At 37.0% G+C, this 17,146-nt stretch overlaps 1 protein-coding gene across 1 annotated transcript in view; it reads right to left on the bottom strand.

Annotated features, from left to right (window-relative positions):
- Positions 1-5,776: 5,776 nt before the first annotated feature.
- Positions 5,777-17,146, bottom strand: part of dbpa (D site albumin promoter binding protein a) — a 36,546-nt gene continuing 25,176 nt past the window's right edge. Inside the window, exons 4-5 of the mRNA XM_032580918.1 lie at positions 11,766-12,019; positions 5,777-9,703 (exon numbers count right to left, since the gene is read on the bottom strand). Coding sequence (XP_032436809.1) covers positions 9,488-9,703; positions 11,766-12,019 — 470 coding nt within the window. The 3' untranslated portion in view covers positions 5,777-9,487. The remainder of the gene's footprint in view (positions 9,704-11,765; positions 12,020-17,146) is intronic.

Below are 17,146 nucleotides of genomic sequence, written 5' to 3'. Positions count from 1 at the left end.
CCTGACCGTCTCATTTTTTAGCTTTACAGTTTTCTTTATGCTTTTCACACAGTCCACAAACAGGAGTATTAGGTTGACTGGACAATAGAAATTGCTTTTAGATATGTGTGTGTGCATGCATAATTATTTGTCCTGTGTCTTCATGCTGCCCAGTGATGGACCGGTGACCGTGACCTGCACGGATCAACAATAGAGGGATGGACAGATTTGCTTTTCATATTTCACTACAGTGTGGTTGTTGACAGTAACTTGCAACATAATCCAGTCCAAATTTTCTGCAAATTCACAATTTCTTGATGTCTTTCTGGGGTCACTCAACTTTAATATTTATGACTGGATTCCAGTCTCTCATCCCCTCCTGCCCCACCGCGTCCAGCTTCCAGTTTGTTTTATGAGAGGAGTCTGCTGAAGAGATTTTACAGCTTATAGCAACAATAACCATCTGTTGGTCAGTTGGTTTTATGCTTAGTAACTTATGACATAATAAAAATATGTTTTTTATACGTATTTATTAAAAATATCATTATGTCATGATAATATAATATAATTTCTCTGCAGAGAGAAACAACCCAAAAAGTCTGTGATTGGGGGTCGACAAGCGCATACTCCAGCTGACTAGCAGCATTAAGTCCCTCCTCCTGGCTCTAATTGGTTGATTCAAGCATTTGTGCAGATGTGAGTAAGATCACTGAGAGGAGCCAGAGGAGAATTATTTTTTTTTTTTACTCAGTTTTAACCCATATGTGAAAAACATTTTTATAAAAGTTGCCTTCTGCAGTTTTAAGTTTATCACTCCTGATTAAATGAAAATAGCTCTTTAACCAAATAGTGACATTTGGTCAAAGATGGAGTTAGTGCTCCATAAAATCATTTTCTCATGGTAGACAATAAGTAGATTTATTTACTTTACCTCATCTGTTGTCACAGCAGGTAGGAAATGTCTTCAGAAACTGTCCCACCCTCTGTGTGGAACGGATCTAGAGCAGATGGATCCCACCATGAATAAAAAATGAAACGACTAAAACTGTAAAAAGTAAGGAAATGACCTACATGTTGTCTGGAACTCCTTCTAAACACTGCAAAGACAATAATCATGAAAGATTAAACGGCTCACAAACTATAACTGTAAAGCCTGATTAAAACATCACGTATTATATTTAAAACAAACAAAAAAAAGTAATACAAGTAATTTGGACTGCTCAGTTTCTAAATCCCTGAATGTAGACAAAGGAACTCTTGGGTTTAGACCTGGAGTCGGTTTGTGATTGACTGCTGGTTGGGATCAGCTGGAGAAGCAGCTGATTGTTTTTGAAGGCAAAGGGAGCCTCAGAGGGACATTCGGAGCAACATCCTCACAGTGAGATGAAGAGTGCAGCAGCAACAGATGTGACATTTAAGCTGCGATTTGACCTGCTGTCCACACAAGGTTAAACAAAATGACCAAGATGTTTTTGAAAATGTCTGTCTGATGAAATAGTCTGCCTTTTTTGTTCCTTGTATCTACGTTAAAATGTGAAATAGATTCAGTTTATTTTGGTTTACTGTAGATACTTCACTCCTTTTTGCAGAAGTAATGGGTCGTGCTTGTGGCCCTTCTCTATTATGTTGTGGGGTTAATATGTGAATTGAGACATTTACAGATAGATTCACAATGTGCACAAGTTGTTCTTCGAGGAGTAGTGTTAAAACACAACACTTTTCTTTTTCAATACTTATTAAAGATTCCATCAGCTTAGGAATGGTGTAGATTCTCATTAAACTGGTTCTCACTACAACAGACGTTTCAGCTTTGACTTGAGAGTTTGGGAGCCTGCAATAGTGTTGTAAAAGTTTTAAAAGCAAACTCCAACTGCTGCGTCAGCCCCTGCTAGTAACAGTCTAACAAGCAGAAATAGCTTCTGCAAACTTCTTGTATTTTCTGAAATCTGTTCCCAACAGACTCTTTTTATATCACTTTGTGTCTAATTCCTCCAGAGATTCAGAGTTGTATGGCCAAATTTATCAGATGTTTGCACTTGAACCCAATTCTTGGTCATAAAACTCAGCTAAATGGTGTCAATTTAATGAGAGTTTCAAACTGAGCTGTCTTTAGATTGGAGTCAGTAGTCCTTTCAATCTAAAGAGACATTTTTGTCCCCCATTTATCAGAGCCAAAAAACTTATTTAAGCTTTTGAAAAAGACAACTTTTAACTTTTTGAAAAAAATATTTTGTATAAAACATTTGTTGTGATTGTGAAATAACCTATTTTAGGGTTAAATATAAAGAAAAACATAAAATTCTCTGTGGTGATGACATTTGTGGAAAATAATGTAATAATTTCCAATCTAATGACAATAAAGTAGAGCTAAAATTTGTACTGGTACTTTTAAGGCCATTATGTTGTGGACATTCAAATGCAATTATTAAAAATGGGAAAACAGTTAAAATCACCAATTATTATTTTGTCTGTATTTAAAATTTCCTGACAGTTTTTCAATATTTAGTAACAAAGACTCTTTTTACCTTCCCTATTGCAGGTCCAAATAATCACTGGCGACTCTTCGCTGCTTTACAGAAATACAATAAAACATGGGGTGGGGCAAAAAAAAATCCAAATGGCTCAATCAAAATTAAATTCAGAATTGTCCAGATATTTACATTTACTGCATGAAGAAAATCAATTTGCATTAGCCCATGCTAACCATTTCCCTTTTTAGTGCAGTTAGAAATACCCAAATGGTTTCAATTTGGTTTTCTGTTTGTTAAATGCCAAAACAATGTGAAAAGCTACATTGTGTGATCTGTTGAAACTCAAAATGAACGTTTGGCCATAATTACTACTGTTACATTTGGAGAGAGAAGCGACCTTTAAAGCTAATCATTGTGTTTTGCTGTAAATGGAAGAGTGTACCTCTTAAAGTAGATGACATTATGATGACAAGTCATTATGTTTTATAAACTGAGGAAACTTTGCAAGACATCATCCACAAGGTGAAGAAAAATGTTTCTTCAAAATTCACCCATCATTCCACCAAATCAGTAACAAAGTGGCTTATTGGAAAGCAAAGGTTAATGTTTTAGAGTGGTCACCACAACACCCTATTTTAAATAAGTTATTGTAATTAATCTATGACTTAAATACCATAGAAACTAAATAAGGTCTGCGCAAGCCAGGTGACCTACAAACTTGACTCAGTTATATCAGTTTCCAGGAGGAGTGGACCAAAATTCCAGCAAACCATTGTGAGCAGCTTGTAGGAGAATGTTTCAAATATTTGACCAGAACTCATATAGTTTAAACAAGAAGGACAGCAAGATGATTAAAGAAATTCTCTCCAAAAATATCTCACGTTATTCTGGCATTAGCGCATGGAAATGTGCATTAGCTAATGTCCTAATTGTGCTAAAACAGAACATTTAAAGTCAGACGGTGAAAACAAACATAAATACATAAACATATATGACTGTGTCTATTTTTAGTTTGATGGAGTGTGTGTGGTTTGACAGCCACAGCTTCTTGGTAATCTGCTGCCCCCCGCTGTTCATACTTTTACGTATGTTTGAGAATTTGATCCTAGGTAATGGACAATTTGTGATATATGTACATACATTTGAACAAAGTAAAAGTAAAAGTAGTTAAAGTACAGCAATGTATTTCAAAAACTCAAGTTGTTTAATTTTATGGAACAAAATGTGTATATACATTAGCAGAACTTGGTTTATGTTTTATACTACAGTTTCACTCCACTCTTTATGCCTTCATAGAATACATATTATTAAGTCAGCATTTGTTGCAATCTCTCTGCCTGCTATTTTCCCTACATTCAGACCTGTCCATGCCTGCATATTTTTGCAGTGTTTCTTAAAAACTGGAGAAGTCAACAAGTGGATGACAAAAGAAAATGTGTCAATTGTAAAGTCATGCCTTTAAGAATTATTTTTTTTGTCTCTTTTCTTTCAGTTGATAATTTAATTCATGCTAATCATCCTTGGGAATCACTTTGTTAATAAATATTTCTTTTCATGTCCATCATTATATTAATTCCTCTAAGAGAAAGGAAATTGTGAGTCTTTATATTCAAATAAGTTATTAATTAAAAAAAATGTTTTTAGACAATTTCCTGAAATACACAGCACACTTTTAAGATTTTCATTTGTAAAAGATGTTAGAAACAAGGTATAATTTTTTGTTCACTTTGCAATTATAAGCCATCTTGTGCTGGTTTGTCATATAAAACCTGCCTTTTCAGCCCCGTCTCCGGTTGAGTGGGCAGAGGTAAAAGCCCAGGCTAATCCCGGTGAGATAATGCTAAACAATGCAGGGAAAACGGAGGACGGTTCTGCTTAATTTGGACCTGAATATCGACACCAGTTTGGGCAGATGGTGATGGCCACATGCTGTGGGGGAGCTGGTGAAAGCAACATCACCCAACAGCTGACACAACCCACCACATACAGGTGGTGACGCTGTCCTCTCTCCCACACACACATACACGCACACACGCACAAACAGCAAATGATTTGGGACGGTGTACATTGCATAACTTAAGTGGAGGGGTTTCACTGAGAAACACCCACAATTCATGGCAGTAGCCATGGCAACACACATTAGGGCATGCATCCGCACAGAGACACACGCGTCGAATGAAAAAGGACCCATGTAAGCGCAGACTTTGGGCAGCACTGAGACGAGGAGACAAAGCTAACAAATAGACAGTCTCTGCAGATTCTCTGCAGGTCTGAGCTTCTGTCAGAAGGGTCTGAGTGCCTCCCAATGGTCTGCTGATGTATACTACCTGCAACATTTACTCCATGTTGTGGATCCAAAAAAGTCAAAGAAGAGGGAGTGAAGAAGATTTAGCTGAATCTTTTTTTTATAACTTAGATTATAAAAAAAGTGCTTTTTTTATAATCTAGTACCCTACTTTTCAACAATAAATTTAGGAAACGTTACAAAACACAAACACAAATAAGTGTCTCAGAAATAGCCCTGCATTTCAGATAAAGATGCAAAAAAAAAAAAAAACATGTCTTGTGGTAGATGGCAAAAGAACTGAAGATGTAAATCTCTAAAATAAATTTAAACATTTGGAAACAGCAAAAAAAAAGCCAAAAACAATCATTTCTAACAAACATCATTAATACTTTGTTCATAAGTTAGCATAGTGTTAGTCTTTGCAGAATGCCCTGATCATTTTTGTGTAAATAAGTCAATTAACTCATTGAGTGAAATAAAAACTCTCTAGTAAAGAAAAAGAAAAAATTATCTTCCCTGTATTCTCTCTTTATATAGTAGGATCTGACCTCAAGTATACAACATATTCCTGCCATCAAAACTAAAGAAAAAATAGAAAAGCCGTTTGTGAAAAACCAAGTACCCCCATGATTTAACAGCTTTTAGCAGCCAACTGGAGAACTGGCATGAAAACTGGCAGATGTCTTAATTGTTTAGCATTTGTGAATAATCTTTCTTATCGTAGATTGAGGGACTGTTTCTTGTTTGAAAAAGGCCGTCAAATCCATTTTGCATTAATTGGTTCTGCAACACCACTTCTGCTGTCTTCCTACTTTAGCACTATGATACACACTTATCACAACCATAAACCTGAAATGTGTTTCATAGATTGACCAGTCAGATGATTTTCCTTTGTCTTTTTTTTTTTTTGCTGTGAAGTCAGTGATAATTCAATAGTTTCCTGGTTCACACACTTTACACACTGTCTATAATAGTCAGGGAAGTTTTGTCGCAAGGTTTGAGCTCATTTTTTGATCACACATTAAGACACTTGAGAAGCTTTGTCAGTGAATAGGGATTAGCCTTTATTTGTGTCTGAAGGGAGAAAAAAATACCAACATATGCCATCAACGCTGTGGACTGCGCACAATACTGGTGAGGAGTCCGGCTGGAGTTGCGCTTGTAGTTAATAACAGTCAATCACGACAAGGAGAAGTTGGCTGAGAATCCACAAAGTTGAAGAAGAAATATCAAGGCTGTGTCCATTATTGTTATCATCATTATTGTCAGTATTACCCGCATTGTCGACAACAGCAAATTGTTGCTGCCTCCATGTGAAGACTGGGGCTCAAACACCCACCAGAGAAAATTGCAACACGCTCAACAACACAATTACATAGAAAAATAGCACTGTCAAAAGGTTTCTGAAAGGTGTGTGAAAGGAAATCAGAAATCCCAGATATCTCAAGAAAGAACAGAAACCTTCATATGCACTTGGAAGAAGCTTTGAGATTCCTTTGTATGGGGATTTATAGTCAAAAGTTTGTGTCAGACTAGAAATATTACCTTAAAAAGAGGACAAGAAAAAGGTTTACACATACTCACTGCAGATTAAATAAAAGCTGCTGTTGGGAATCAAAGGGTGATGTGCCAAAAATCAAAACACAACATCTCCTAAAGAAAACAGGCAGGAAGCTATTTAAAAGAAATACAAGAGCAGCAATAATTACAACTGTGACTATATAGCAGGTAAAAAATGGTACGGTTGCTATGTGTAAATAAGAACTGGGCAGTTCTAAAATGATTCACAACATCCCTACCTCTGTTAGCGTGTAATGGACCACAACGAGATGCCTGTCAAGCTTTGGACTTAATGCACAACATTGTGGTGCATTTAGAAAGACTGTAACTTTTTGATTCCGAAAGTTTGAAATAGCATGTCAGTGTTGAAGCAAAGCAAAACAAAATGTCCAAAATATCCTTCTACTTCAAACTATTTTTTCATTATCATATTAGAAGAATTTTATTTCCATCTGGTTCCACCATATTAACTGTACTTTTATCTATATAAACAATTTTCTAACTTCTATATCTGAATAAAATGTAGAAAAACTGTAAAAAAACAGCACAGATGAAATTGCTGTAAACCTGATTGAGTGCCTGAAGGTGGTGATAATGACAGTATCACTAACATGAAAATGTAAAAGAATATCTTGATTCTTTCTTAATCTGAAATATTTTATTCATGTTTAATATATTTTAATATCTTTAATCAGACAATAAAGCTATTATTGTCATTCAATATTTAAACATGAGAAACCTTCTTATTTTAACAAAACATTTCTCTTTAAAATGAGATCCAGGTCTTGAATTTATTTCCCAGCTAACTGTTAAATAAAAAACAAATAGGAACAACTTTTTTATTTTAGCTAAAATGCTGTTTCAGTGTCAAGTGTCAGTGGGAAGAGATTCAATATTAGCATTTTAGCATGTTAGCATTGAGCTTTGACCAAGCGGGGCTTTTTTGGAGTCAGAAACAAATATTTGGATAAGATGGTGGATAATCACTAGAAATATCAATGGTAAAAAGTGTGCATCTTCTAGTACTAATATAAAAAAATTATCGTCTTTTTTTCTTTTTCAAGATTACCAACAAAAAGTAGCAGCACCTCGTGGTCAACTTTCATATTAAACCTTTATTTCATTCCTGAATCCAGAGCATGACAGGCATAGCAACAGTAACTGTGGGGATTAGTGAAAAGTCCTGAGGCCTGTTGTTTAACTTTCTCTGAAATATTGAAGTGAGTTGGTTATAAACTGGACTAAAATAACAACTAAACATTAGACTACAACTTTTTCTTCCAATAAACCCTCCAAAAATCTGGTTTTTGATTAAAGATTTTTTTTTGCTCCTGTTTTTATTATCATAGTCAAACAGATTTTATACCTCAGACAAAAAAAGAAACACCTGAGAGAAATCTTGTTTTTTTTCTGCAATATATTCAATTATGTATGTTACAACTATAATCACATAATTCAAGCATATATTGTATACACATATATATATCTAGTGAATACTTTAATATTTAATAGTACAGTTGTATGGTACAGTAGCAGTAGGGTGCATTTCTCTTTCTCATTGGGTAAAGTTTGAAGGAGAGGTATAGATAAAGTGTTTGTGTGTAAATCTATATAGGAGTTTTCATTACGATACACAACAAAAGAAAGAAAATGTGAACTAAAAATAGGAATAAAAGACAAAGAAAATGTATAGGCAGTTCAGTAATGTGTTTCAGATGTGTGTTTGCATATGTGTAAATATGATTATTGTCTGTTTGTGTGTGTGTTTGTCAGGTGGAGGATCAGGTCAGCACCATAGAAGTCCATAACAACATCACCAACAACAATAAAGATTCAAATAAGGGAGAGGACTGGGCGTGTCTGTGTGTTTGTTTGTGTCTGCATGCTGACATTTTCAGTCACAACCCTAAACCAGTTAGCACATTTCCTGGACATGACTGAGGAGTAAATAGAAAATACACGTGAGCAGCTCTTCTCCTAATTAAATGCAAACCTGCCAGCAAAACACTGCTCTATTTTTCTTTGCTCTCAAACATCTGCTCACATCCAGCTGTTTGGATGGCTAATTACTTCCTGTGTTATTATTATTTTTTTCCTTTTCTCCTTCACCTTCACAAAAAAAAAGCCCTGTGATTATTAAAAGTCAGACACAGAATCAAGTAGAAGAAAACAACTCAAGTGCTCAAACCGAGCTCACAAGGAAAAAAACAAACACTAAAGTTTCTTTAAGCTATACAGGTTTTGTTTCTTCCTCTGGTCATGCTTCCATCGCCCTTCCTCGTAAAGAAAAAAAATCATTACTGAGTTACCTCGCCGTGTCTGTGTGAAATACCTGATTCAACCTTGATACATTCTCTGTTACACATCTTCCTCTGACTAACCCGCTCCGTAACATTGAAAATAGATCTTTTTGTTTACTAGCAATAATCAGCTGAGAGGAAAAGAGTTATATGTGGCCCCGTGACTGTCCAGCTGAAATCCCCGCCCCTTCCCCAATATATAAAATGTACAAAAGATTGTCTCTAAAATCCTCCTCCTTAATATCTCTGCTAATAGAAAAATATACAGTAATCATTTGTCAAAATCTCTTTGCGTTCTGGACGAAAACCCTGCACATCTTCCTCTTCCTCCTCCCCCACCATTTTGCTGGACTAGTTCTACCTTCCTGCCCAGTTCAAAAATATAAGATTTTTGTACTAGTTATAGAAAAAACCCATAAAACAATTACACATCTGATCTCTCCTGGCTTGTGTCCATGCCTTGAGCTTAAAAAGTGACATTTCACTGGCATACTGTGAACTCAACACCCTGTTTGAACTGGCCAGAGCAGCAGGTCAGAATGCACTACCTGCAAAAAACGCAGTGCAACACCGGGCGCAAGCACAGCGTCGGAGGGGACGGATGCGGTGTGACCGTACAGTACAGAGTGTGGATTCAGTGAAACAGCAAATACGAAGAGTCAAACTGGGGTAAAGTGGCATCACTGCGCTTTTTTTGTCGTGGCATCCTGCTAAAACTGGACCAAACAGGCCATGTTTGCGCCTGGTGTCACACAGCGCTTACTGCAGATCTACTCCGGCTTTGCCCCCTCGTCACTTCAACTAAAGTGCTGCTGTTGTTGGGTCGTACCCTTCTCTCAACTCCTCTTCCTCTCCAGATCCTTCCCCTCTTTTGTCGTCCTCCTCCGTCTTCACAAGTCTCCATGCCGACTCTCGTACTTGTTGATGATGTTCCTGCAGCGGCCTAGCTCCTTCCTCATGTCGGCCACTTCCTGCCGGAGGGTGGCGTTTTCCCGCTCCAGGAAGGCGGCGCGCACCGAGATCTGGTTCTCCTTCAGTCGCCGTGCGTCTCGCGAGCGCTTGGCCGCCTCATTGTTTTTCAAACGCCGGCTCCAATACTTCTCGTCCTGTTGGCGGCGCCGGTGTGGTATGTTAGGGTGTATGGGGGGGAAAAGGTGAAGGGAGGAGAGAAAAGAAAAAGAGGAGAGAGTGGGATGACAAGGGTCAGTCATGTGATGAGTAGAAAGATGGCAGGAAAGGAAAAAAGGCAACAACAGCTCAATACTTACAACTAGAGAACATTTAAAGCTACGACAGCACACTTGAACAGAAGAAACTCTACAAAGTAAGCCTAGTTTTTTTGTGGAGCTGCACAATATATTGCAAATAACCTCCCAATTCTGGTTAACACCATCCTAGACTGTTGTCAGTTGGAGAACTTTGGGGAACAATGACCACTGGTCCAGGGTGTACCCCGCCTCTCGCTCGTTGACCACTGGAGATAGACACCAGCACCTCTCCTGACCCCAATGGGTGTAAGAAAATTGATGGATAGATGAAAATCTACATTTTTTGAAGCCTGCTTAACTACTTGACTATGAAGCTTACATCAGGCAAGATTTGATCTACACTAGAAAAATGTGAACAATTGTAGAAGAATAAACATCACTACTAGGGCTGAAAAAGTCATCGAATTAATGGTGATTAATCAATTATCTAAATAATTGTCAACTAATTTAGTAACTGATTAATCATTTACTGGAGGCTCTAAAACATGCCATTTGAAAAGATGCAAAATAAAAACCCATCGTTTGAATGAACCCAATCCAGCTGTACAAAGCAGACCCGCTGAGCTGCTTTGTTGAACCAATAAACCCTCTGCAGAAATCCTGCAGCAATACTGTAGTTTGAAGGTCACATAAAAAAATTCTGTCTTCTACTGAAGATCAAACAAGGAGATTATTGGGCAGAGAAATAACTTAAGGGAAAAACAGAGCTGAAAAAAGAGGTCAAATAGAAACCAAAACCAGAGATTTCTATCTGAACGATTTATGACGAGCAGATCAGCGTGGGTCCAAAAGAGTTACTGCTTCCTTTACAGATCGATCTACATCTGGTTATCATCAATCCACGACTACAGGCAGAAAAAAAGGTACTTTTGCAACAATTATTGTGAAAATAAGAGTTACACAATACCTCAGCTGTGGTGTGTTCATATTTTCTTTATTTGTTTGTTTATTTTTGGAAATTTTCTCAAAAGGTTAAACCTCACTTAGCATAAAACATTTCCTGCCGCTGTTTCTGTTGGCGTAAAATCATGTGAAATAATTTGATTTGTGATGCAATTCACAAACACTCGGCATTTTATTTTTGCAGTGCTGATCCTGTTCATGAAAAGCTGCTGCACTGATATGAAACTCACCTTTAGGATTGACCCAATATCATTTTTTTTTTTTGTTTTTTTTTTCATAGCTGCACACATGATTGATGAAACTAACCGCGACTGAACACGGCAAGGTGAGTGCCTTCATCTCTCCATAAATTATAAGCGCTTCAGGAGCTGCAGCTGCTCCTTGCTGAACTGTGAAACCATGAGCAATAGATCACAGCTTTGCCTATTGTGCAATGAGCTGAGAACAAAATATTTTAGAGCTCTTGTCAAGAGGCATTAACACCAGTTGGACGTCACGCTCCGTAAGGTTTTTTTAATTTTTTTTAAGATCTTCCAGAGCAGCACAGAGAAGTGACCTTTGTGATGATCAAGTTAAGAATTTAGATTTAGATTATTATTTTTTGTCTTATGTCATTTGAATCAGAAGAAAGTCCCTGAAATAATTTGATTATTGGAAGTCACCTTTTTCTGCAAAATATGATCAAATCATGAAAATAAATGCTCTATTCAGGCTTATGATTATTGATTGTGCCTCTTAGCACATAATTAGTGTGGCATCCAGATCAACAGAGTTTGAAGCCAGTCAACCAAAAATATTTAAACTCTCCAAAATGTAAATATGAAATTACATAAAATTATAAATCAGTCTATATTTTGTTTAGATCATAATTTGTATTTGCTGGATTGACGTACCGACAAAAGTTTCTGTCATTCAGTTTCAACAAAAAAAACACATTGCTGCAGTGAATGGATTGGTTTTTATGCCAGACAGAAGTGGATTGTGGGAGATGTAGTACCTTCTGTTCGTCTGGGACGAGCATCTTGCGAGCCTTTTTGATCATCGGCTGAGGCTTCAGCTCGTCCTCTGAGAAGCGATGCCGCCGTGGGTCAAACGCCTCCTGCCCCGGCACGCTGGACAGTGCCAGGTCTGCCGGGTCAGGGTCAAAGTTCACCATGACGTCGCTGCTGCCGTTGGCACCAGCCGGAGGCCCGGGCGGCCCTGGAGGGCAGGTGGAAGTGGGCGAGGGGTCCTGGGGCACTGACTGCCCACCTACAGAAAGCAAAATATGTATTTTTTTTATTTTTATTAGGTTTCTTACAGACGTGTCTGTGTCCTAGTATACATATTTAATTTCATCTTCACATAATTCCAAGATTATTCACAAAAACAGAAATTAAGTAAGTATTTCTTTTAAAAAAGTACTTTTCCATCCAATTTTTTTACTCTAAATCATATTAAATTAATATTAAATGTTTCAATGAAATAGTAAACAATTAAATATATACATTCAGTGTAACTATACGACCAAACAAAACATTATTTAAATTATGTGCTAAATCCTTTTAATCTTCTTCATGTTTCCACTGATGTCTGATCTGCTTTACACGCCACTGGGATGCAATGAACACAGAAACAGCAGCTTAATTACTCGTTTGGTTGTCCACTCATCATCATCATCATCATCATGGAGTTTTACTTTCAGCAGCAGATTAGAGTCCATCTGCTGCCAGAGTCAGAGACTTCCACATGTCAGAGAGCAACAGCAGAGCTGGAGGCAAACAGGATGAAGATGATGGAGGAAAAGATCCCAACAGAGGGAAATGGAATGAGACAACCAGGAAAGAGATTTTATGATTTTGCGTTGCAGTTCTGTGCTGATTTGTCCATATGTTTGGAGTCATTATCATAATCCTGGTGAAAGACCCAACAACGACCCATTTTAAGCTGACAGAAGTCTTCACAGTGAAGTGCCCTGGTGTATCACTATGTTCAAGACCCTAACAACTACAAGCAAAGCAAGCCCACAGCATCACAGATCTTCCACTTAGCCGTGAATGCAAAATCCTTTTCTGCATGTTCATTATTTTCTTTGACAACTGGTCAACATGGAGTGATTGTTGCCTGAAAAGCTTCACTTTATTCTCATCTGATGAAGGTCAACATCTTTACCAGTTACCATGAAGCATCTAATGGTTGTTATGGAGATTTGGCATAATATTTATTTTCTAGTATTGTAAAACCAATCAACACACATCCACCTTATTTGCATGATAGGTTTTCTTGTCTCTCCCATTAGGAAAGATAATTGAGAAATGGGCCATATTTATGTTACAGTAAAAAAAAAAAGTATTTACAGATCATTCCAGGACTCTGATCAACTTAAAAAAAAACTAAATTAGAAATCATGATAATGCTCCATTTACATTTATTTTATAAATTGAAGGCTGACAATAATTTTGCCTATTAGTTATCATTACTTAGACTTATTAAAAGATAACCAATGAATCAGATGACTCTAAGTTGTTTTTGTCTATTATTCATTTCTTCATATTCTTCAGATGTGCTTATATATACAGTGTAAATACATTTGAAGTTGCAGTTGTCAATTTATTGTTAAAATAGGTAATTCATAGATATTTTTTAACTGTAACAAGTTCTTGGTATAATAAAAACCTTGGGGCATTGGTCTGTTTTGGAGCTACATAAACCATAGCTGTACATTCTGTCCCCCAGGCTTCATCCTGAGTCTGAAATGTCCATAAAGGGGATTACCCCAGAGGTCATGAACATTATGTTCCAGCTCATCTCATAACAGCAGTAAAGAAGAAATGCTGGGTGTTTCCTCTCCCCTTTCTCTCTGCTGTATTCTCCTTAATTATGATTGTGTTCAATGTATCAAACTTGCTTTTAAAATCCGTTTGGCACTTAAAACTTGTTGTTCTTAAACAAAGCAAAAATGCAATGACAAAGTTTATCCACCTGGTGTCAGTGTTGAGTCAGAAAAACTTGCCAGAGCAGCACAACAAACTCAATTTTCACCGAGGTTGGAATTTTCTTTCTGTTCTTTGACACATTAAAAATCAAATTTCACTTCAGTCTTAAAGATCAGCAATAAAACATTAATGATCATTTTATGTAATAAAATGTTGATTCAAGAATGCATAATATATATAAATTTGAGAAAACACAATAGTTCTAAAATAGTTTAGTGAGAGTACTAAATTATCAGGAATACAAAGCCTAATTAAGGCTAAATCATCCAGGAGATCCTGCTGGTACATTGTGTGCCAGTGGATGTGAAATCCTTCCGTGGATCTTTTTAGCCTGCAGCTATTCTGCTTTAGCCCATCTTTGCTTTTCTCAACGGAACACCACAGAACCAGGAATAGTAAGTCCATTCTCAGCCAAATCATTGCACTCGCTAGTTATCATGACATTTCTTTCCAATTTTGCTAACTGGAGAAATCTTATTTTAGTGCTAGGACATATCTCCTCAATAGGGACAAATTCAAATGTTAGCTTAGAAATCATCCGGCACTAGTCAGAAATGTATTGTGGCAACATTTGTAAGACACTTCAGAGCTCCGGGCTCTGTGCCACCATTTATAAATAGCTGCGTAGATGGTGAACAATATCAACCAAAACAGTGGTGGGAGCATCACACATAGTTTTATGGTTCTTTTCCCTATGTGTAACCACAAAAAATATAGAAAGCTGCTTTTAATCAACATATTTCAAATACTTATCTATAGAACTTATGGGTTTTCCATCAAATTCACCTTGCTTTACTGTCTTGAAGACAGAAAGTCTTTAGTACAAACCATTTTCCGGGGCTTTTTCTGCATGCAAAGCATTTTTTTTTTTACATGAACGTCAGTCAAAGCAGCTGAACTGACACTGATTTGCTGCTTGTCACCTGCTGCTGCTCACTGTCAGTCATGTCATTATTCAGATCAGCTAAAAAAAACACAACCAACCTCTGACTGACAATGCATGAAGAAAAGGGGGAGGGATGAATGAAGTGAAGCAATTTTCTGAGAACCCCTTCTTTTAAGACATCCAGCTGAAAACATTTACTCATTGAGTGGACATGTAAACTTTGTGAATGGCAGAGATTTTCAGATTTGAACTCCGGCTGAACTCGGACATAAAATCTTCTTAGTGTTGTTGACATTCAGTTTGGCTCCTTCTTGACTTTGCTAATGACTTCCTTGATGAGCGCAGAAAACTGGCCCTGGTTTACACTTTTACTTAGCTTGTTGTGCCACATTACGTAATTTTAATCAATGTGATGCAGTTTTACCCAAAGTAGAGGTTTGATTTAACTGCATAGTGACATGCAACCATCATGATTCTTCACCCTCAGCAGTAATCATACTATAAAACTTATTCTTGTTCGACTTCTTACCTTTTACCCCTCATACTTACATACACTTTACAAAGGTTTGATTAATAATTAGCTGCTCATGGAAGGTTTTCAATAAATTTTTCTAAAGAACATGTGGGCGTTCTTTATTTAGCAGAGAAAAGTGTTGGTGTAAACTTTGAAACCGGAGCCATTTTTTTGTGGAAAAAGATTCAATACGTCTTCTTTGCCACATCATCACAGCTTACCAAAACCCTCTACACTAAACATTTGGGTGCATTTTGGGTCCATGTGACTTTTGTTTACAAGTCCTTGATTGATCACAAGTCTGCACTGAGAAGTCAAGATATCCAGAAGCATAAAAAATCATTTTTACCAGTGAGTATATGGCAAAGAGAACAAGCAAAGCAGTAAAGAATAATTTTTAGACCACCACTTAGCAAGTAGTTGATACAAGCCTACATAACCTTTTCAACCCTGTCCTCTATATAGTCTAAAGTGTTGGTGTCTTTATTCTGAGCTTTTGAGAAGTTACCTTCAATAGTCAAGGGCAAACTCAAAAAATGTCTTAAACTAAATTTATTCCTGTTTTTAATGCAGTGTAAATGCAATAAAAAAATTCATCTCAGAGCACTTTTCCATGAATAATGTGTAATTTATATTTTATTACAAAGGTCTGATCTTAACTATCTACAATGCTAATATACTCTGAAATACACTGATTCTTCAGCTCTCTGATGGCCTCTACATGCAGCTCAGAGACATTACAGTAACAGATCAGTTCCAGTCCCCATAACATCATTGGCTTTTTGTGCATTGGCTCTTAGGTGGGAAAAATGGGTCTCAGTTCTGGGTTGAACATGCCTGTTGACGTACTTTGGTATTTTTGAACAACACATGTTTTTAGTTCATTACAAAGATACAAATGTCAAGTGAAAACCTAACAAAAAACGTAGAGCACTATAACTCTAGAAATATTTGAATGTTAGTAAAATGTTAGTAGAATGGTAAAAAAATATTTTAAAAAATGCATTTGCACCAAAGTATAAGCTCTTTTTTTGCACTCTTGCCTATTAATCATGAATCACTAAATATGAGGAATACCTGAATCTATACATTATTTGTTCCTTCTGTGAATCCATCAGCCGAACTGCTGATGATTCTCTGGCAGCTGAAAGGGGCTGATCCTGGATAAGTCTGCCCAAAGCCTTGTCCTAATAACAGCCATTTTGGGTGAAAAGTTGACACTGATCCAAGAACATGGCTTCTGCTGCTGCCGGGTAAACAGCCGCCTAACGCGGCCCGTCTGGCTTCATTTCCTGTCTGAGAGCAGGAGGCATTTGGAGGAAGCAGCCGTTGATTCTCTCTGCTTGGATTAATTTAGCTGAGATTATGTGTTTCTCTATTTCTGCACGCCAGGCTCTTATTCATTTATATTTCAGTGAGTAAAAGATGTGCAACTAAGATTTAAATTTGCCAATATCTTGCAAATCAGAACACGTTATGATGTCAACAAGAAAACATCAAACCTTTTCAAGGTCTTTGCCCATTTAATGATATAATCTAAAAAGGTTTCACTTCTAATCATGCTTTAATCAAGTCAAGAATTCCAAGTTAAAATCCTTCATTATTAAAATAGAAATACTGCAATGGGCCATGTGACACTTTACAACAGTGTCTTCTGTCTCAGGTTTCTTCAGAACTGCTGCATTACAGACAGCTACAGGAGATCCTTCCTGCCCACAACTATCAACATCTATGACAGCTCTGGAGAACTTTGAGAGTCGCAACATTTATTTTTCATTTTTGGGATCAGCAAAGTGTTTTCAAATTAAACTGAATTGAATATTGATGACATTAAGAAATTTTCCTTTGCTTCATTTTCAGGATTTTTACATTTTTTTTTATTTTGAGCTGTCATTTCACTAGACTGTTTGCCAACAACATGTGAAGACATCAGCTGCCGTGGGCAGAGACGCCCACAGCAGCAGAAAATAGAGAGCCTCCGGTTTGAGAGTCAGGTGAGCAGC

The sequence above is a fragment of the Xiphophorus hellerii genome, chromosome 13, assembly GCF_003331165.1.
Source record: "Xiphophorus hellerii strain 12219 chromosome 13, Xiphophorus_hellerii-4.1, whole genome shotgun sequence".
Lineage (NCBI taxonomy): Eukaryota > Metazoa > Chordata > Actinopteri > Cyprinodontiformes > Poeciliidae > Xiphophorus > Xiphophorus hellerii.
Note: the sequence above shows the minus strand (reverse complement) of the source record. Positions and strands in the feature narration are given on the sequence as shown.